The sequence below is a fragment of the Phaenicophaeus curvirostris genome, chromosome 11, assembly GCF_032191515.1.
Source record: "Phaenicophaeus curvirostris isolate KB17595 chromosome 11, BPBGC_Pcur_1.0, whole genome shotgun sequence".
NCBI lineage: Eukaryota > Metazoa > Chordata > Aves > Cuculiformes > Cuculidae > Phaenicophaeus > Phaenicophaeus curvirostris.
The window spans coordinates 9891662-9914691 of record NC_091402.1 but is presented as its reverse complement, the minus strand read 5'-3'; the positions used below and the strand labels follow the sequence as shown (position 1 = coordinate 9914691).

The 23030-nt window shown below is 40.1% G+C and overlaps 1 protein-coding gene across 2 annotated transcripts; it reads left to right on the top strand.

Annotated features, from left to right (window-relative positions):
• Positions 1 to 399: 399 nt before the first annotated feature.
• On the top strand, positions 400 to 22541 carry EIF4E3 (eukaryotic translation initiation factor 4E family member 3). 2 transcript variants are annotated; one of them, XM_069865484.1, is made up of 7 exons: positions 400 to 474; positions 11827 to 11899; positions 13305 to 13399; positions 15378 to 15438; positions 17836 to 17902; positions 19903 to 20058; positions 20595 to 22541. In XM_069865484.1, exons 3-7 carry the CDS (start codon positions 13374 to 13376, stop codon positions 20639 to 20641), a joined length of 357 nt encoding a protein of 118 aa, XP_069721585.1. In that variant the 5' UTR covers positions 400 to 474; positions 11827 to 11899; positions 13305 to 13373; the 3' UTR covers positions 20642 to 22541. The 2 variants fall into 2 exon arrangements, with proteins under 2 accessions (XP_069721585.1, XP_069721586.1); XM_069865485.1 differs by lacking the exon at positions 400 to 474 and adding an exon at positions 2498 to 2608.
• Positions 22542 to 23030: the final 489 nt, after the last annotated feature.

The following is a 23030-nucleotide window of genomic DNA, read 5'->3' as shown; positions in this document are numbered from 1 at the left end:
AAAATCTGTGCCTAGATACAGCCATTTGTTGTGGGATTTTTTCAGGATTAATATTTTTGGTGGGCTAACCATTAAAATAGAGAGAAAAATCTTGGAGTGGGCATACAAAAGAATTTTTAGATTCCAAGCTCTTGCAAACGGTCATTTTCTTGACTTCTATTTCAAGAGGAATAAATTAAATTGCAAGATGGTGCAACTGATTTTCCAGATCTTATTTAATTTGCCTTAGCAGTTAGCATTTTCCATCTGCACAACATGATCATTAACTTTTTTTGTTTCTTCATTGTTGCTGTACAGACTGCTTTTTATGGGTGATCTCTGCTCTTTCTTACTGTTAGATTTTTATGTTGTTAAAGGAGTGTGTTGATTTTTTTTTTCTTTTAGGATGAAGTGTATATGAAATTATTCATCCTGCTAAAAGTGCTTGCAAGGAAACCTCTGTGATTCATGGTCTTTGATCTTGCTATCACTTACGTGGGTGTTTAACTTTACTACTGTGCATAGCCCCACTGGGGAGAATCTTAATTTAAAAAATACTACTATAAAAATAATGTGAGGTTTTAGCACATGTCCATGCTAGATTACGAGGCATATGTCCCTATAAAACCAAGCACGTAAATTAAATAGGCCACAGAGAAGATGGATAAATTATCCTTCCCCCTCCAAGTCTAGAAAGGTTCATTGTTGCATTAGCGTCTCCATCCATGGTCAGTGTACATGGTGCTCATCCTTTCAGTTGGTGAACTTGCAAAGGGTTTGTGTCAATAACCTTGGATTTTTAGGAAGGTTTGATTTTCTGGTCAGCACTGCCAAGCCAAACTGACCATGAAAGTTATTGTCTCCAGAAAGGCAGCCCAGAGCCACCTCAGCTCTGGGTGCGATCAGTGTATGTGCAGAGCAAGGGCTGCTGGCAGCATGTTCAGTGCAGGACAGTGGCATCAGGTACCCTCCAGATGCCTTATGCCAGTGAGTCCCTGCAAAGGTCTAAGGCAGCAGATCCACACTTCCCATCTGCTGGGGTGGGTACACGGGGTGGGCCTGGGTCAGGGCCCATTTCTGGAGCTACTCATGCCCGCTGGAGAACAAGTCTAACAAGGAGCGGCTGAGGGAACTGGCATTGTTTAGCCTAAAGAAGAAGAAGCTGAGGGGAGAACTTATCTGTGTCTACAGCTCCCTGAAAGGAGGTTGTAGCAAGGTGGGTATTGGTCTCTTCTCCCAAGTGACAGGGAGGGAATGGCCTCGAGCTCTAGCAGAAAAGGTTCAGATTGGACATCAGGAAAAATTTCTTCACCTAAAGAAGAAATCGGGCACTGGCACCTTATCGGGCACTGGCAGAGGCTGCCCAGGGAGGTGGTGGAATCCCCATCCCTGGAGGTGTTTAAAAGCTGGGTAGATGAAGTGCTTAGTGATACGATTTAGAAGTGGACAGGTACGGTTGGGCTTGATGATCATCGAATCATAGAATAGTTTGGGTTGGGAGGGACCTTAAAGATCATCCAGTTCCAAGCCCCCTGTCATGGGCAGGGACACCCCACAAGATCAGGCTGCCCAAGGCCCCATCCAACCTGGCCTTGAACACCTCCAGGGATGGGGCAGCCACAGCTTCCCTGGGCAACCTGGGCCAGGGCCTCGCCACTCTCATTGTGAAGAAATTCACAGAATCACTAGGTTGGAAAAGACCCCCAGGATCATCAAGTCCAATTATTCCTATCAAACATCAAACCATATCCCTCAGCACCTCATCTACCTGTCTTTTAAATACCTCCAGGGAAGGTGACTCAACCACCTCCCTGGGCAGCTTCTGCCAGTGCCCAATGACCCTTTTGGTGAAAAATTTTTTTCTGATGTCTATCCTGAACCTCCCCTGGCGGAGCTTGAGGCCATTCCCTCTCGTCCTGTCCCCTGTCACTTGGGAGAAGAGGCCAGCTCCCTCCTCTCCACAACCTCCTTTCAGGTAGTTATAGAGAGCAATGAGGTCTCCCCTCAGCCTCCTCAAGGCTGAACAACCCCAGCTCCCTCAGCCGCTCCTCATAAGACCAGTAATTCCTCCTTATGTCTAGTCTAAACCTGCCCCTCTCCAGTTTATACCCATTCCCCCTTGTCCTATCACCACAAGCCTTCCTCAACAGCCTCTCCCCAGGTTTCTTGTGGCCCCTTCAGGCACTGGAAGGTCGCTATAAGGTCTCCCTGGAGCCTTCTCTTCTCCAGGCTGAAGAAGCCCAACTCTCTTAGCCTGTCCTCGTATGGGAGGTGCTCCAGTCCTCTGAGCCTCCTTGTAGCCTCCTCTGGACCCGTCCCAGCAGCTCCGTTTCCTTCTTACGTTGAGGATTCCAGAGCTGGACACAGTCCTCCAGATGAGGCCTCACAAGCAGGAGGCATAGAACGGCAGAATCCCCTCCCTCGCCCTGCTGGCCGCGCTGCTTTGGACGCAGCCCAGGCCAAGCCGGGCCCTCTGGGATTTCGAAAGCCTTTCCCAGCCCGGGGGCTCCAGGCGGTCACCGCCCGCGCGGCTCCACCCTCGCTGTCCCCCGCCGGCCATGGCGCTGGGCGGCCGCGGGGGGGCGGAGGGGCTGCCGCTCCACTCGCCCTGGACCTTCTGGCTGGACAAGTGAGTCGGGACCGGGGGCCACGGGGAGGGAACCGGTGGGGAAACGACCCAAATCCGTCAGGGAAAACTCTTTTGATCGGTTTTGCTCGCCGGTTTGTTATAAACCCGCTTCGGAAACGCGTTGTGTCTCGTGGCTCCCGGAGGCGCCGGGGTGTTCGCGGCTCTAAATTTAGCCGTGACGCTCGCAAGTCCCAGAAATAGAAAGGGTCGAGGTGGTGCTCGCGGTGAGCCCATCGCTGCCCCAGCAGGTCGAGACCCCGGCCAGACGGAGGTCTGATGCCTTTAGACGAGGACAGGCTGAGAGAGTTGGGCTTGTTCAGCCTGGAGAAGAGAAGGCTCCAGGGAGACCTTATAGCGACCTTCCAGTACCTGAAGAGGCCACAAGAAACCTGGGGAGGGACTGTCCACAAAGGCTTGTGGTGGTAGGATGAGGGGGAATGGGTATAAACTGGAGAGGGGCAGGTTTAGACTAGATATAAGGAAGAATTTTCTTACCATGAGAGCGCTGAGCTACTGGCCCAGGTTGCCCAGGGAAGCTGTGGCTGCCCCATCCCTGGAGGTGTTCAAGGCCAGGTTGGATGGGGCCTTGGGGCAGCCTGGTCTGTGGGAGGTGTCCCTGCCCATGACAGGGGGCTTGGAACTGGAGGATCTTTAAGGTCCCTTCCAACCCAAACTATTCTACGTTTCTATGATTACTTCTGTTTAGAAACACTTATTCACTGGTAAAATATTGAAAAGGACAAAGCCTTCGAAGCAAAGGCAATAATATCTTTATTTTATAATTCTGCACTGAATCGGATGCCCTTCTAAAAAAGGCATCCCATCTCACAAAAGTGGTGGGTATATATAGTAGTTCTAGTCAAAGAACTGTGTAAGTTGCCAAAGAATGTTTATTTTTTTAGGTTATCCAACCATGTCTGGAGACTCCCTTAATTTTATCTCTTCACCTAAGATCAACAGCATTTTACAAGACAATTAAGCATATCAATAAATTTTGCAACTTCAAGAGCGTGTTTATTCTTTCAGGTTATTTATCCATGGCTGGAGATTGTCTGCATATTATCTCTTGTTACAAGACAGATTTATATGACAAGATAATTCAACACACAAGCCAGCTGCAGCAATACTTATCAATTAATTCTCACAGTTCTTAAAATCCAAAGTGGTCTGTTTTGGAGGATTAGCTAAAATTTATTTCCTCTACTCATAATAAATTTCATGTGCTTGAAGTTTCAGTCTAGGAAGGTGCTGTTTACCCCCATTCTGCATCCCAACTTGGCACAGAGGTGAAGTACCAAAGGCAAAATAAAAAGTTTGAAACCAGAATCTGATGTTCTTTTCCTAATATATATTTTCTGGCATCTTGTTTTTAAACTTCTACACTTCCCTTTTCTCAATTTACTCTTGTATTTCTCCTCCACTCCCAAAGGAAAGCTCTTTCCTCTAAGCTTTTCTTCCACTGAAAATACAGCCTCATTCTATTGGTAAAATCTTTTTGACTCAGGACAGAGAAATAGCAAGAAACTGTTGAAAGCATACAAATATTCTCAGGTCCTGCAAATCAAGTCTTATAAATAAACCCACAAATTATTTCTGGTTAATCCTTTTGAACTAATGACTGTAGTTATGCCTGGGTTCAGGCTCTGCACTGTGTTTTCTCTCTTTGCTTTTAAGAAGCACCACTTGGACTGCTGCTTAAGCAAGCTACCTTCCAGATCTGTTTGTTTACGCAAGCCATGTGGAGATAAGCATGTCTATCTCTCATAATTAATGTTCGAAGTTAAAATTAATTTCAAGTTCCTGAGTCATATCATGATTATTTTTCCTTAATTCTTGATTCTGCTGCATTTTAGACTATTTTTTTTAATTTTCCTTCTTTCTCATCACATATAATTGCATTTAATTAGGTAGTATTGTTCTTTAGCTTACAAAACCAAGAGTGTGTACAAGAAAAAAAAAAAGTGGGGCCATAAATAAACAAGATTTTGTGTGTTGTTTACCAGCAACAGTGATAGAGTAATGACAGGGAACAAGAATGGCAGCAAACAGTGCATGCTTTATCCATTTAAAGACCATGTAAGGCATTAAAAAGCACAGAATAGATGCAACCATGAACTTAATTTACTGCAGGGGGGGGTTCATGTGTCTCCACAGAGTCCCAGGGAAGTGGCTGTGGCATTTATTGGTACACCCACGCAGATTTAATGGAGGGAATGTTGCTTAGGCTTGTACTGGATGGATTTTCCATAGAGTGTAACTGAGCACTTTTTTAACGTGCTTTAGTAATTCATAGTGCAGAGCAGTGATGGTTCCTTATGAGCTAGTATTGATTTTTGACTCCTACTACATTTTACCCTTTACTTGCACTGAAAAGCAAGTGACATAAGGATAAACAGACATTGAAATGAATATGTAGTTATCTTTTTCTATTAAATTACTGTAAAGAGATCCATGGCATACATTTTAACTTCTCCAATACATATCTTTTCATTAGGATGCACTGTTAAAACAAATATCCATCAGTGAAACAGTACTTTCTGTAGCAACTAGTCATATGCCAAGTGATTGCCTTTGGTTTCGTGACCTTGCTTTATCATAGTGCCACTCGATACATTTCCTGCTTCAGAAGTAAATGCTTTTGTTTTATCTATATCAGCACTTGTTTCTGTGAATCTTGTGGCACAGGCTTAACATCTGGAGGCTAGGATCCTATGACGAGATTCTGGTTCGTTGCCATTATCTTGCACATGTCATGGGGCATCTCCATTTCCCGTAAGTGCTAAGCCTTTCTTGGTATGTGTGTCTGAAATAGCAACCATCTGATACCAATCTCTTGTATTTTACCCTGTATATTCTTTAGGAAAGCGAGCATGATTAAAGTGTTCAGAAGAATGTTATTCACCAGTTCGACATGTAAGATCCCATCTGTGATCTTCAAATGCTCACAGGTCAGCGGTTTTTTAGAAGAAGGCAGAGAAGCTGACAGGTGTTTTTTTCTTAAGAGAAATAAGGTTTCCTTTTCTACTGTTAAAATGTTTTAAGGTCATGTGATAAAAGTTTTGAAACCAGGAGTTTAAATCTGCTGTTTCCCTAGCCCATTCTGCAGTTCTCGCGTTCATACCTAAATGTCTCATTCCCAGTACTTTTGCATGCAGTGATATTACAGGACATGGGAAATTTCAGCAAGTCTTGCAGATGCTTTTGGTGCCACCTTGGGAAGCTGATTCATGCTGATGGCTCTTCCCACTCATGTTTATCTCAGTGAGGCTCTGGAGTGGTGCAGGGTTCTGCTTATAGTGGCTTCTGGCTTTGAAATGAAAGATTGCCATTCTATTTTTTGCTATACTGTGTAGTCTTTCAGTTGGTTTACAACAAAGTGTCAATATACATCACTGAATATAACAAATTAAAACCAAAAATTATAAATCTGGTCACTCTACTCATGTTGTTTAGCACATTCAACGCAGGGATTGCACAAAAGAAGTCAAGTGAGATGACCATCAAAGACAGGAATGTCTGGGATAACAAGCCATGTTAGGCCCTTGAAACCATCCCTAGAATTTGACGTTGTGGATCTGCATGCAATATTTATGTAAATACAAAGCTGTGAACCTGGTTGTGCTTTCTGATGTACATATGGTGCAAATATCCTACTTTGTAAACCTTGTCAATTGTGACGTTCAGCCTGGGTATGGTGTGCCCCTTTATGTTTAAAGCTACAACAAGTAACCCTTTCCCCATCAAAATAACTGAGGGAACATACTAGTACTAGCAGCTGTCTGTTTTTTCAGCCTCATGATGAGAAGCTGGAGGTTTTGTCAGTGGTAATATTTGTTTGGTCCAGTGTGCGTGTGTGCACATGCAATAATGAAGATGTTGCACATCCTTGCAAAAAGCTTTTTTTTTAAGATCTAACTGCATCTGAGCTGCCAGTGCTGCTGACAGACTGCTTCAAGTCAACAGCGAGGAAAATACCAGTATCCTTGTATACAAGTCAGTGCTACCAGAAATTGAGCACACTTCACACAAAAGCCTACTACAGAAGTTTCATTTCTAGATAAATCTCATCAAAGATACACTTGCTTCTGTGGAAGGCTCTGGGTGCAAGCAGAGCAGGTCCGTTGCAGGATCGTGGCCTGGCCACCTTGTATTCTTGTCTGACTTTTAATACTGCTTTCTAGGTAATTTTTTAAGAATAGTTTAACTCTCCCGTATCTTTGTGAGGTGAAGGATATACTTATAAACATTGTCAAATATAATGCAATGTAATTTGTCTGCTCCAGGAAAGTTAAAACATTCTTACATTAACATGTTGTCTTTATGTGCCAGTTTTTCTCTCTGTATGTTATACTGAGGAGTACTATATAAGTAAAGGTTAGTAGATAAATTCTGGTATCTGAACCATTTTTGTAGTAATTGTGAATCTTCACAACTGAACACATCAGATACTTGAAACTAAAATTAATAGGTTCCCTTCTTCCCTATAGCAAAATCTTGTTTTTCTAGGATCATTTATTTCATCTATTAAAGCTTATGAGTAGGAGGTTTACAATGAAAAATGATGCTTAATATAAGAATGTTCAACCTGGTAAATACATTTTGACAGGCTTTGATGGCTTGAAATCAGTCTTTGTATTTAGAATGGATTATCAGATTTATTTAGTTGCCACAACATGTTTTTGAGTTTATGTTTTGTAAGTAAATATTTTGCTTATTTATACCAAAAGCAGTTGTGGCTAAGTACTTACAGGGGTGTTTTCAGAAGTGCTTGTCAGCTTTTAAAGCTCCCGTTAAAGCCCTGATGAGATTTCCACTGGGAAACAAAGGCCAGTGTGAGCACATATGAAAAAACTTCTATCCTTAATTGTTTGCAGGGAAACAGAAGAGCTACAGTTCAGCCTCAGACATTAACATAAGCATAACCACCTGGTAGTTTATTCATGGATAAAGCAATGGAATTTATCTTTGTATCCTTTGTTCTTTATTCGTGCTGGAATAATGAAGGAGTAGTGAAGCAAGCTGGCATTAGGATTCAGTTTGCGTAGGTTATTCTCGTTTCCACGTTCCACTTTTGACTGATGCCCGTGTGGTTTACTGTGAGGTTCTTTCTGGCCTGATTAGGCAACTTGATTATTCCTGAGATTGCACTTCAGTTTCTCACTTAAAGATTCTGAAGATGCAGGAAAGTGGCATCACAGACGCAAAACAGGCAGACCAGGAGAAATACTGAATATTTTGTGCAGACTCTCCATGGGGAACCCAGATACGCGTTTGTAGGTGATGTGGTGATAGACTAACTATGTCCTTCTGCAGAAGAGCTGTCAGTGCCTGGCTGGTGCTGTGGCTGGTTTGTATGCTCATAGGGATTTGCAGTGCCTGTTGAGTTTCATGGAAATTAATTGTTCACCATGGCAAGAATTGACAGTTCAGTATGGCGTATCAGATTAATTGTGTTGTTGGTGGCAGTGATATTATCCAGAAGGGAGGAATCCTGTGATGGCTTAAATTTAAAGGTCAGTAGTTGTAGGGTTCCTGGTTTGTAGTAGCATGTACATTGAGGTTTTGAGCGAAGTATGAAAGAGTCTTATTACTCCTAGCTTATAGTATAAATGTTTGTTGCAAGAGTTAGAGAAATAGGAATTTCTCTGGGTTTCTTCATTTGGAACTCATCTGCTATTTCTGCTAATTTAATCTAAACTTACTCTGTGTACTCAGTTAAAAAATTAAAAATCACGGTTTCATGGTTTTCAGGGCAGTAAACTCCCTCAGTTGTCATTTGTGCTGATCTGCTGAGTTTATGGGTGGTTATCACAGAACACTAATGTTCAGGTTTGTCAGCAATCTGTAAATTTGCAGAAAATTCTGGGCTTTTTCTTTCTGTCACTAAAATACTGTTTCTGCCTTACATTCATTCTGTAAATAAAATCTGTGTAGGTGTGATTTCTGCAGCAAATGAACTCTAAACTTTTAAATTCGTGAATGTCATCATTTTATCATTTGCAATCCCCTCAATATTTTTTTTAATAAAAAAAGTTTGGGGGTTCATGTTCATGTCCATAAGTCAATGACGCTTTCCAGAGCTGGCTGAAAGGCTGAAATAATTCCACGTTATCTTGTGGGCATGGAGCACTTGACAGGCAGGTTACTAGAAATAAATGGTCACTCCCCTTAACTTTCAGGCAGATGATTTGCTGGTCAGTTGGTGTGTTGTGCTAGCTGATCGCATCATTTCTCAAAATGAACTGTTTCATAACCTCAGAGTGGAATGTTCTGTCTGTCTTAGCTGCTCTTTTAAATGGCACTGAGTTTGCCGAATGGCTACCACGATTATCTAGACAACCTTTGAAGGCTATGGATAGAGAACAGATTTTCATCTTCTATTTGAGTAGACCTTACTATCTTAATATGCAGTGGCAGTGTGAATACAGGGAGGGATGATACTATGCAGAGTTAACCCCACGCACAGTGGTGAGTGCTAAGTTAGCAAACTGTCAGTAGTGCCCAAGAGAAGGAATTTCTTCAACAGTGGTGTGAGACACCAACAGGCAAAATTATCTCAGGCTTTGCCTGTTTATGTTCTGTAACACATGAAATGGTGTCTTAGTAGAGAGGTGCTACTTCTGTCAGCAACAGGGGAAAAAAAACAAGTGGTAGTTTGTGGCAAATCCACTAATGTCTATTGACAGTTAAATTACCCACAAAGTTTTGAAGTCTCTTTAACTTACTACTTTTTTTTGTTGTTGTTGTTCTTTCAAAAGCCATCTGACTGACTTTGTTTCTGTTACATGCTAAGAATTTCTCTTTTTATTCTTTAATGCTGGCCAACAAACCCCTCAACCACCTTACTATGATAATTTCTTTTGAGCACATTGATGAAAGTTTTGTCTATTGCTTTTTTCAAGTTATCACTTTTCCCATATGAGTTTTTATTGTACGTGAGCCTCAGGACTAGAAAGGACACCATGGTGATTTCTTGGTGTTTTTTATTTTTTGTTTTGTTTTAAGTGATTAACAGGTAAAGAGTAAAGTGGATGTTATTTTGTCTGCTCTATAACTGAAAATATTGGGAAGGATTTCTCTGCTGGTTTTGTATGTTGCTGGTATTTTTAAGTAACTTTTTTGGTAGGAGCTTCCAAAAGCAATTGGAGCTATTATTAAAGTTTTGAAGATGTGATGCTGTTTCAGTAGTTTTGCATATTAAATTTCTTCCTTTACATAAATTCTTAGTGTTTGCCTCAGAAAGCCTGAATTACATCTCTAACAATTGAGAGTTACTTCAGTGTTTTCCTGGACATATTTCATGCTGGTCAGATTCACTGGGGCAAAGAGTCACATTGATGGCAGGGTTACTGAGATCAGGTTTGACCATATCCCTTCTTCAACAAATACCTGAGCAGCAACTGGTTTTTTTCCTCAGTTTCCTTAACTCTGCTCTGTAATTTCTGTTTCCACATTTAGTCATTTTGCACATTTTTGTTTACTCTTTTGAGATGCAATGGGAGGTTGCTGTGTCTTCCATCTTCATTTTTCTTTAGAAATTCTACTTCAGCTTCTTGGGAGGAAGGTGATACGTTTCCAGTTCTAACAAATTGAATGTCCCTTAGCAATTTTGATCTCATTCCCCTTAAATTGTGCCTGTGGTGCTGTGTGCTGTGAATTGTAAGACAGGTGTTATTTGTGCGGTAACAGGAGGGGGTGATGTCTGAGGATGTGGATGTTCTGTCGCATGGTGCATGGACTTAAGAGTCACGATGAAGGTTATAAATAGAATCACAGAGTCATTTAGGTTGGAAAAGACCTTTAAGGTGATGGAGTGCTGTGTGTGCCTAAAGGGAGCACCTGCGGATGGGAATTGGGAATACTCAGTAGGAGAGGGAGCTAGAAAAGCTAAACTGTACCTGGTGTACACCAGTGTACCCCTGGGTCTGGCAGTGAAACCAGCCCAGGGACCTTTTGGCTTTATGGCGAGTACAGGTAGTAGACACGACTTGGAAGAAATAAAGACTGGTGGTGGAAGAAGCACCTGAAGCCTCAGAGATTTCCTGTGTGGTGATGCTGTGAAAAGTCAAACTCAATAGTCAATGCCGATTTGATTATTAAGCAGGTATTCCTTTAATAAATGGTGCCGGGGTGCACATGGGGTAATCCACCTAATGTATCCAACTATTGAGATTGGTTACATGACTTCTATACTGGTTAAACATACATATTTATATAGATTCCAGGGAAATAGTAGTTAAACTGTTAAATGTTACATGTCCATTGTTTTTCTGGTCACTTATTAGCATACCCTTTCTTGTATGCACGTCACAGCTTCTTTGTATCTCCAGAAGCCTCTGATGCTCTTTATCTCCTTCCTCATTGTGTCCTCTTGGTGAGCTCAGGTCTGTCCTTTGTTCCTGCTGCAGGACTGCCCTTTCAATACTTGATTTGTTCCTTGTTTCAGCTCGTAAACAAGCTAAACTCCCGTTACAATCGCATCCCTTCTAACTGCAAGCTGGCCGAGATTTGATTCTTATTTATTCCTTCCTTCCGTCGGTTGGGTTTTATGGCTCCGCGCACCAGCAAAGAGAGCTGCCCTTCGGGGCACGGTGGTCTCATCAGCCCCTAGCGTGTCCCACCCTCTCGGGGGCCCCCAGGAGCTCATCACAGCTGTGACCGGGTCTGTGAGCCCGGTCCCCCCAGCCCCGCCGCCTGAGCGCCGCTGCCACCTCGTGGTCTGCGCTCGGGGATAGCCGTGTCCCTGCTCAGCCCTGCGGGGGACGGCTCTTCCCCTCCTGAAATGCTCGAGGAGGGCTCGGAGTTGTAGTAAATGCAATTATAAAGGAGTCCAGGGTGGGAGCTTGCAGCCCCTTGCCCTTCACGCTGGAGCAGCAGAGATGGTGCTGCTCGATGCCTGCTCAAGCCTGGTAGGCGAGAAGAGTGGGGTGCCCGTTCTGCCATTCGTGGTTTAAAACTCCTAAATCACCTCTTTAATAAAGTATTGTACAAAATACCTGGAGAACCTTAATTTATTATGTATATTTGTCGTATATTACATATCATATCACTCGAGTTTCCATCTTTAAATGTTTAATGGCAGTTGGGGTTGGAGTTTTTTATGCAACTTTGATATGTGGCTATTTTAACTTCACACTCATATGATTCGCTTTCCCTATCCATCCCTCTTCTCCCTCTGCGATAAAATAAATTTATTTATTAGTATCTACATTTTCAAGGTCACTTCCTGGGACAACAGCGGCTGAATGTGCATCAAATTTGAAGAAGATTTATACGATACAGACGGTGCAGGTAAGGTGTGTAGCTTTGCTGTAGGACTTGCTGCACGTGATTAGGGTAACTTCACACCTTAAGTTTTGTTTTTCCTCATACAATGAGTCACGTTTATGACTTTGCTTACTTGTGTCATGAAACGTGAGTGATGTTGGTTGTGTGTAGTATTACTTAGTCAATATTTGAATTTCATTTGGCTTTCTACACCAGGAGAAGAGGAGTCACGTTGGACTGAGCAGGAGAGCCCACTCTTCTTAAACTTTTCTGAGTTTCCACTTGTGCCTCCACTGGATTGTTAAACTTGATATATTTAAAATGTTTTTCCTTTTCTCTATCTTTTTTGATTCAGAAAATCATTAAACAAGGACTAAAAATTACAGCTCTTTTCTTCTTTCTCTCTTTGAGCATGAATTAAAAATAAAACCAAAACACTAAAAAAATCTATCAAACTCACTTGAATTAAAGTGCATTTAAATCATGTAATATTTGCAGCAATGAGAAATTCTGCTTATCTCTGTATCGTATGCCAGTGCAGAGCAGTGGGCATCTCTTGCAAGTAAAATTGCGCTTTTGTTTTTGTTTTACACAGTCAGCGTAAAATGTAGTGAATTGGTATGTGTCTCACCTTAATGCTCAGCTGACTATTTCATTACAGCTCTGAAATGCTAAGGTAATGCCAAACCCGTCTCTTTGAAGGAGCCCAGCCATAGGTATCTACTGAAGTTTTGAAGAAGTCTTCCTCATTAGCATCTCTGCAATTTGTTACATTGCAAGAGACTTTTTTTTTTCTTCCTAGCTAATAGGCCTAAGAAGTTAATTGGCTTTTAGGGTCTTCTGGAGGTGAGATTATCGTTGGAAGCGCTTTGCCATAAAGCATGGAAGTGTCCTGCAGACCCCAGGACACCTTTCTTTGCATCTCGTTGAAACTTTCCACTGTCAGCTAGACAACGTAGCTGGATTGCTAGTAAGGCATTCAGTTCAACAGAATTGGTGTTTTTGTAACTCAAGATAATCATAGTGAAATTTTAGGCTAGTCTTAAATGAAACAAGGTGGATATTTGATGTAAGTGTATATTTTTAATATGCTAAAGTGTTACGTACTGGTTTGTTCTGATATACTTAGTGTATCTCCGATTTTGATGATTTTTTTTTCTCTCTCTCTATTCCTAGGGACTTTGATTTCAAAATAATTCACAGTTCAGCTGCTGCCCTTCTTTCTACCTCCACCTTAGTCAGAATTGTCATCACATTTATTTTTTTTTTTTAAAATTAAATTGCAACAAGTTCATCTTAGAGCATTATGTTACAACCTAGAAGGTGACAGTTCTTTAGGAATAGGATATGTAATTGTTTCAGAGAAAACAAACAACAAAGTGAAACTTTTTCTCTTGTGTTTGTGCAACTACTATGTATGTTTTTAAAGGATTTCTGGAGTGTCTACAACAACATTCCTCCCGTGACAAATTTGCCTCTGAGATGTAGCTACCATCTAATGCGGGGAGAAAGGCGGCCGCTCTGGTACGTATGTATATTACCCATTCCTGGGAATGAGCAGTGAAAAAAACCCTGAGGTGGTGAAAGGAGGCAGGCATGGGGCAGGAGTTTCTGTTGTTTGCAAACGCCTAAACTTGGGAGAGCTACAAAAGAAACATCCTAAGGACCTTATTAAGCTTAAAAGTGACCTGTGCTAAAGAGTCTTCTAAAAACACAAACTGTAATGTAATTGTCCACTTCTGAATGTAAATGTAAGAAAGAAATTAAAATTATGCATTATAAATTAAGAAATTAAAAACTGCCTCTGAATTTCTATTCAAGAATACACATTACTTGTATTTCAGTTATTTTTAACTTGCAAGGTTTTTTTGTTCCACTGAAGCTCGTGTAATAATGATGCAAATGACTGCTGGTCTTTAACTGTTCTTCACCTGTGCAAAATAATGCTTCATATGCGTATAAATGCACATACGCCTTGGACTAAAACTAAAGGTATTAAGAAGTGATTCATTGCAGCAAATTCCTACTTGATTGTGGGATAGTAATGGAATAAATTAAAAATCATTGAGGTTTTCCTTACCTTCTTCCTGGTGCAGTGCCATCCCATCTCAATTAGAGAGCCTGAGCACTTTCTGGGGATTTTTGATCTTTTTGGCATCGTTTGCATAGATCGTGATTGGATTAGAGTTCTTTAGCTTGATTGTTGTGTGTCTAATGGGGTGGTGACTTCCTAAGGGGGGGGGGGGGGGTCTGTCCTGATCTACTGAAGAAGCAAACAATTTCCTCAAGTGAAATGCATCTGAAGGTCTACATTATTGTTCTAAAAATACTGTGAGTGGTCAGGATAGCTACATTGGATTTGAAAGGAATGTTGATGTCTGTGTAAGTCAACTGGGCGGTTGTGTGCAGATCTTGATGTCTTTGTAAGGATGAGTGAGAACATTTTGGGGTTTGTTTTTTCTATTTTTGGTTTTGATTTGGCAAGTGACTATTAAAGTGTGAAATGAAAAGATCTTTTCTGAAAATACTACATCAGTTTTAAGACTGTCAAAGTAAATATAGACACTGTATTTTAAGAAAAGGATTGCACAAGGTTGATCTCATCAATAACCTGCTAACTTTTCAGTAATTACTGCCAAGAAGCTTTTCTCAGATTACAGTTACAGTAGACTGGGTAACTGCAGTGCGGTTTTTAAGAGGAGAACTGAATTCTGAAGTAAGAATTGAGGATTGCAGACTTTTGAAGATGTCTTTCCAAAGCTCTCCCCCTTCTTTCTCCAGTGTTTGTCTGGATTCATGGGAAACTGTTGTCTCTGGGGAATCTCTATAGGTTTCATACTGCGTTTAGATCTTTCAAAGATGAGTTTTAGTTTATTCCTTTGACTTTGCTCTTACAGAATTTTAACAGGAGACTAGAAACTCTAATTTAAAATCTTATTAAAAGAATTGTGACAGAATAAACTTGAAACTCACAGGGTTTTATGTTGTGCCTTTGTCATTATGAGAGAGTTTAATGGTTGTGTCTGCCCTGACCCTGGGCAGCTTCAGTCTTTCTTTTAATAAGGGCAATTAATTTCTAGCTATCAAAAACCTCAAATGAAGTGCTCTCATGTTCTTTCATTAAACTGGATAAACTTGAGAGTAATAAGCTGCTTCTGTGAAAATATGACAGAGTTTTTCCAAAATAAAAGGTTACCATAGTAAAATATAAAATTTCTTTGTGGCTTGTTCCCATATAGTAGGCGGCCACTTTCATAGATGGTCTGTAGTCAGGGAGAATGTATTTTCCAACACAAAACTTAGGGAAGGGATTAGGTGTTGAGAGGTACACTTCATATGAACAATGAAAGAATTGTCTCTGATGTCAGAAGTCATACAGTGAGTCACGCTACCTGGAGTTAGTAATTGTCTCTCAAATGGGATTTTTCTGGGAAAACTAAACCCCAGACATAGGCTTATTTAGATGTGGATTTGAATGTTTATTTTACTGATCTATTTCCAGGGAAGAAGAAAGCAATGCCAAAGGAGGCATATGGAAAATGAAGGTCCCTAAAGAAAGTACGGTAGGTTACATTGACTTTTTACTTAAACAAGGTTTAGTAAGGGAGTTTCTTTAAACTCCATCTAATAAAGCTGTTGTAAAGGTTTTTGGTTCTAACATCACCCAACAGCAATCAAACACGATTTTAATGTCTATAACCTTTTATTTTAAGACAATGAGCAGAAGTTTCTTTACTGGTAATTCCATATCTCTTGCTTTTGATAACACTTGATGATATATTATCAAGAAAATGAATGCTGCGTTGTTTCCGTTTCCACTTGGAAACACAGTATTTTATAATCACCTCTGTTCTCAAGGCTGTTTGCTTGCAGGCATGCAAAGAAAAATATAAAAGTCTTTTTCTGATGTAGCCAGAACCTCAATAATGCTCTTCAAAGTCCACACGTAGGGAAGCACAACTTTCAGAGTTTCACTGAGATGTTCCTAAACGCTGTCAAACTCAGTAGGACTGTTTCTGCTTGGCACTGCTTGTTTGTGCCTAAGTGTGGTTCTGGGTAATGCTGTGATTTTCTGTAGTCAAACGTGGACTGCGATATTGTTTCCACCAACAGCTAATCCTATCTCATGGCTTGTTGCCGCTGGAAGGGAGAAGATCTTACTCTTTTTCTGCTGATCCCTCTTGCACTGGCACTGGTGCTTGTTGGATGGTTTTGTAAGACAGCTTAATATACTCTGATGTCACTAGGAGTGTCCTATTATTCTATTTTTAATTTGTGTGGGTGGCCAGGAGGGTTTTTTGATGGGCATAGGGGGTAAAGGAGAAAAGACAAGTAGGGTCATCCCCTTTGGCAACAGCGAGTTGTCAGATCTCCTTGTGTGCATCTTGTGAAGCTGCTGCTCAGTTTTTTTTCCTCTCTTTTTTGAATTAAAAAAATGTGAAAGATCTGTTCAGGCATGCTATTGTTGTAGCCCTGCTGAAACAATTGTGTTTCTCTTTGCACTCCTATCACATGCATGTGAGCAACTTTTCCCGTGAACTGTCACAGTGAGATTTGACCTCTTCACACGTGGCATTTAAGTGTGTTCTGGATCAGGCCTTTAAGCACGAGGAGTGAAGTGTCAGAAAAATGTGACAGCCTTGCAGAAGGCATTAAATGCTGGAAGATGGTACTTGGAATTTCAGCCAAAAGTTAATTGATTTTTGCCTGTGGGCTTTTTCTCCCCGTATGTGAATTGCAGCTTTCCTTCCCTGCAGTCCCAAGGGATCACAAAAGACTGAAATTTTCTATTTCCTCTTACAATCCACAAGGTGTGAAGATTGTCAGAAGTGACAAGTGGGTTTGGGAGCCTGCATTATTGGGTGGTGAATTTAGGGACCTCAGAGGCATCATCACGTTGACGTCTTCAACCTGCCTGGGGAGCCATCAGATCAGATGGTCTTTCTCATAGCGCAGCTTTATATGATGCATTGGATTAGATGATAATGAGTCACAGAAATCCTTAGGAGTACTCAGAAAATGCCATTAAAGCAGTTTATTAGTTTGTCAGCATTGTGGCTGCTTGCTTTTCATTTTAACCCACTGCATTTGATTTTCTGGGTTCTCTTAACAGTACTCAAACACGAGCTAAGTTGATATAGCAGGAAAGACATTCCTTAAAGGTAGTATGTGATAAAGCCATTCTGGTAATATAGACTATTATACATGTTGATATGTTCTTTTAAAAATAAATGCATAAGTAAAATGCTCTGTTCCTGTAAACTCCCACCTTGGAACATTACGCTGGTCCAGACATGTTTGAAGTTTTGTGGGGAGCTTTGGCTTAGCTGATAACAAGTGTCAGAAGCAAATAACAGTGTAATTAGTCTAACAGCCAAAGAAAAGTGACAGATATCTTTCTCCCCCTCTTTTAATTCTCTAGTGAGCATTTGAAATTGTCAAAAGATGGACTTACTTTGTAGTCAAGGCAAATCAGAGATGAGGTTTAAATATAAATGAATTTAATTTACTCATAGATTTTCCAGGTGCTGTTCCTAAAGCAGTTAGTAATTCTTTCCTGTAGAAACAAGTTATCACAAGCACAGCCTTGTGGTCTTTTGTTTTGGGAAATTCTTGGGAGAAACCTAATTTTATGCTTTATGTTAAATACTGTTTTCAGGACGAGTCGTGGACACAGATACAGAGAAGGTTAACTTATTGTTAAATATTTAAACTATTTATTAGAACAATTCTGTCCAATATATGTATGGTTTTTTAGGGTCTAAATTCATGCTTTGACTATATTGAAGAAATTAATTATATAATTTAAGCGTATACTTACAATAAATACTTTTATTTTTTTTTTGTCTAGACAACCTCAGCAAGAGAATGCATTCAAAACTGAGCTAGTGAACCTAACATCTAAATTAAAAAATAATAGTGCAAATGTAACTAGCAGTTTGTTTTATTTTCCTCCTTAGGCTGCAGCTTGGAAAGAGCTACTGTTAGCAACAATTGGAGAGCAGTTTGCAGATTGTTGTGCAGCAGGTAACTTTTAAAAATAATTGAGGTTAGCATGATGAACACAGAGTTTGAATACTGAACATGGAAACGACTAATAATGGGGGACAGGGCCGGAAATCAGCAAACGTGAAGCAAAGGGAAACTGTGGTTTGCCTGTGGTGACAATAAGAGCCCGTAGTGGGGCCATAATACAAACGTGGCTCTCCTGAATTCCAGGCTAGCACTCTACCCACAAGCAATATTTTCATTATTGCTTAAAAATACTGCTTAGGTTAAAGTGATCTTCAGTGTAATTGAATTTACATAAATATTCTTAAAATACCTTGGTGGTTTACTGGAAAACAGGCATTGATCATCCAGAAGCAGCCATGTAATTTTGGTCAGAGGTAATAATGTAATGAAGTTGCTTTCAGAATAAATACCTTCTCTATGCTTGCAAAGTTCATTTGGAAATGGACTCCAGGCGGGGATAGTGAGTGCTAGTTCGCTTTAGATAGATCGTCAGATGCTGCTACTTAGTCATAAAAAGCTGGTATAAATCTGTGGCCGTTTAATTCATTAAGGTTCAGTTACAGAACTGTTTCTTATTTCCGAGTGAAGTGAAATATGAACTTGCTGCTCCATTGGCCTAGAGGGAAGGAGTTCTGGGAACTGGTTATTAAACTAACCTTGCAGTTTAACATGACATTTCACTTCTTTTGACCATATTGACTTTCTCCTAAGCATGAATATCTGATTAAACTGACTGTTGCAGTGACTGCAAATATCTCATTAGGAGTATTCCTTCATGGCTTTATCATTCTGAAGAACTAAGTTTTCTCGGGTTCACAGGGCAGTTCAACAAAGCCTTTCTAACCTCTCACACCTGGCTAATACAGTACAGCAGGTGTATTGCAGGAGGCTGCTGCTGGTATATTCATTCACCCTGATGGCTTTGTTTTTTCTACAAAAGTTTTGTTGAATGAGTTTCTCAAATAGTGTACTTCTCTTATTGCCTTCCCAGCTTGCAGGATTGGAAGATACAGAATACAAACCTCAAATCCTTGAGCTGTGGGAGACATTTCTAATAGTTGCTTTTTGGAATCCATAATATGCATCATTTGGTTGGTGTCAGGAAGGGAGTGCTCCTGCCTTTTATATTGATAGGGTGGACTTGGGATCAGTTTAAGCAAATACAGGATATTCTGCTGCTAATGGAGGTAGTTTTTCCCTTTGGCCGTGTGCTCTGGACACCACCTTTGCATTACTGTTACCAACCCTTCCCTTAGGATGCGCGGTGCTGCTGTACCATGGAGGTCACTGCTGGAGGCAGCCACTGTTCCCACCAGTGCCAGCGCCTTAGGCTGAGCTCTCCACAAAGCTGTATCCTGAGAATTTTATACGAAAAAGGGCTGCTTCAGTGAAGCACGGGGTTACCAGCACTGGCAGCAGCACCCTGACTGCGTCTTTCTTCTATTTTAATTCCCCCTCCCCGCCTTCTGCTGCCATGACAAAATGTAAAGGAAAAAGAGAGCAAAGTCTGGCAAAGCTGGTGTCTGATCTCCACCAGGTGTTGTTCTTGGGGTTTAAGTTGTCTCACCCTCACTTCCATCTTTCTTTATAGACATTACTGAAGGTAAATTACCTTTAGTACTTTACACTGCTAACCTGACTGAAGGAAGTCTTGGGCTTCTCTTCTGATCAAGGATAGGAGTACTAAGAGCAAAGATGAATAATCCTATGACTCTTCATTAAAACCACTATGAAGTAATATTTCCAATAGCTTCTAAAAATACAGTGTTTGTTTCTTTCTGGTAACTATTTTGTCTGGTTTGAACACTGGGTATTCTCACTGGAGATTGCTCTTTTTCATTTCTTCAGCTTATTCAAATTTTGCACACTGTTTCATAAGTATCAACGTAGACATTTGTCATTTTTTAAGTATTAGGGACATGGTTAGTTGATGGGAATGGTTGGACTCGATGATCCAGTGGGTCTTTTCCAACCTAGTGATTCTATGATTCTATGCTTCTTTTTCTGTGCAGATGATGAAGTAATAGGGGTTAGTGTCAGTGTTCGTGACCGTGAAGATGTTGTGCAAGTCTGGAACCTAAATGCCTCTTCAGCAAGTGAAGCAAAAGTTTTAGAAAAGATACATAAACTTCTGCCACACACGTCTTTTAAAGTGGTGTTCTATAAATGTAAGTGTTTTGTATTGTTAATTTCCACCTTCATTAGAGAAAAAAGATTCTGGTAGGGTTTTTCGATGGGAATATGCTGCCTGACTCATTAACCATTTGGAATGCAGACTTTCTGATTGCATACAAAATATTACTTCAAATGTACATAGTTTTGTCCCTCCAATGTAAAAGTTAGCTGCAACTCAAAATATAAAATATTGTTAATTTAACTGTAGAATATACTTGATGTCAAGTTTAATGTGCCTGATTTGCAAAATGAGTGAGACAAATCTCTCGACAGCTTTCAAGACTACATGCTGCTCAACCTAAGTGTTCATTTAAGGAAACTATTTACAATCAGAATTCTAAGAGATCTCTTTTCTTCAGGATCTATATAAATTAATATAAATACTATCAAAATAGTGTATTCTCGAAGCTCACTCATTGGCACTCGTGTTTTCCTTGACTACTTGTACATTGTCTTCTCTTTTCATCTTTTCAACTCCTCAACAAACTTTGTTTTCTTTTGTTCTTGTTTTTCCTTCTCTCTCCCATAGCACACAGAGAGCATCATGCTTTTGAAGATCGACAGGGAAAACGTTAAATGCAGTCTGTGCCAGGCTCATTCATTGTTATTTGGTGTTTTGAGGTGGTCTGGACAAGGAGGAGGATGGTGGAAGCCCTGCACACAGTAGCCCTTTTGAGTCTCTAACATTTCAAACTGAGAAGCTAAGGAAATAGAGTTGCCTCGACTACTAAATATGCTGTTAATTGCTTCTTGTTTGGTAGGGTTTTTTTAATTATTTATTGTTTCTTTAAATAAATTTTGGGCACTTTTTTTTTTTTTCAATTGGGTTTTATTTGTTCCTATTACATTCAGATAGAAGGGTTCCATTTCTTCTGTACTGCACTCAGTTACATGAAAATGTGCACAGAGATGGTATGCTGCTTTTCCTAGATGTGCTGTGTGTAGAGGAATACTGGCTTGGTGAAATGTGTTTTCAATTTTCATTTTAAAACATTCCTATCATGTTAAGATTTACTTCCTAGCTTTGTCCCAGGAGAGAAAGAAATTGCACTGCATTTATTCTAATATTCAGTGCACTCTGGTGTTGCACTGACAATGGCACGCATACTGTAAAAGTAAAGAGTAAATTATTCGCTAAACAAGTGACTAAAGAGAACAATTTATACTGGGACTAACCATGTGTGGGATGGTGTTAATGAGTCTTTTAATTCTAGTGATTTCAGAAGAGCCCCTGTTCAAACTAGAATGAGAGATCCTTCAGTAGGAAACCCTTCAAATGTCACGTTTCTTTTATTTTAGAGGGGATAGAGTTTTGTAATGTTTTTATATAGCATTTTTTCTTGTAATGTTTTCCTGTACATCTATGGTAGTGTCAGGAATCGTTTCTAATGCCTTAGGCTAACTGGATCCATCCCTCCTGCTCCAAGTACTTCAGGCCTGTGCCTGCACCCACCAAGGTCCATAGCAGAGCTGCAGCCGACTTCAGTGCGAAGGAAGAGATCCCATTGTATGTAGCTTCAGGCCATCGTGACTGCCAAAGTGACCCTTTTTGTTTAAAAAGAATAAAAAACAAAAGAAATTGATTTTGTGGTGCATTATGAATATGCATACAAAATGTTACTCTTTAATTATTTGTCTATATTAATTATTTGAGGTGTTGGTTTGGTTTAATGTACTGCCAGTGATTGCTGTGGTTCCTTTTACAAAAAAAACCTGCCAGCTAGAGATGAGCATGCACTCCACTGAGCATTACTTCATTGTTAAGAGGTTTTTGTTTGGCATCTGTTCAAGTTGCACTGATTCCCGCATCTTTAGTATATTAAGGGCAGCCATTAAAATAAAATAAATTTTAAAATATTTAAAAATAAATTTAAAGTAAGAATCACACATTTGATTTTTTTTTTTTACAATCTCTTCTGTAGTTATAAACTCAAACAGTGGTTAATGAGTGTTACTAATTAAACAAATTTTCTAAAATCCAAATGTCTTGCTTCTCTAATTTCTTTCTGAAGTTAAATGTTACTGTACCAGCTTTTTTAAACCTGTGTATTTTTCAATAAAACTTCTTCTGTTAGAAGTTATCTATGTTTTGTTCATAGATTAAAAATATTTTTAATTTTTTTTTGTTAAAGCAGAAATGAGGCCTAAAATTTATTAGTAGTGTATCTCTTGTATGTATTCAGTTAATATTCAAGGTATTTCTGAGTTGCTGTTAAATTGAAGTTTCAAAATAAAAAGCACAGAGACTGCTACCAGTTTAATTATATGATGATTTTCATTTCACGCTGTGGCAGTGACAGTATATGAAATAACCCAACCAGCCTTGCTTAGATTAATTTTTACCACTGTGTTTTTTCAAGATACTTATAATACTGCAATGGTTTCCTTTTATAATATTATTCCATTTGAATTACCTCCACATTGTCTGAGATCTGTTTAAAAATAAATATTATATTTAATACAAGCAGTGTTGAAACTCGGTGTAGTTTCTCTTGCAGGTACACCACCAGCCATTAACTCCTATGCAGAGATACTCAACCCGCTCAAGAAGTAAGGGATGTAGGAAGGTGCTTTCCCTGTGAGGTGAAATGAACGTGTTGTTTTGACCCTAATTTTTATGTGCAATGAGCAGGGTTCTGCTTTTTCCAGGGAATGGGTAAGGGACGCCTCGGGACATCAGTCACCAGGGAAGCGCTTGCTGATACTTGCAGTGTGCTGTACACGGAGAGCCTCCAGGCCTGTGTGGTGGAGTCAAAAAGTGACTTTGGAGAGGTGAGGGGTGGAAAACATTGAGAAAAATATTTTCAACAGCTTGATGAGCAACATTTCTCACTTGAAATACTTTCCTGTCTTGGGAGGAAAAGCGACAGGAATACTAATGGGGAATTAATCACATACCTCACCCTTCACTTACTTGTCCTTTCCAAAACAAGCCAGAGCCTCTCACCTCTCCTCCATGTTCTTT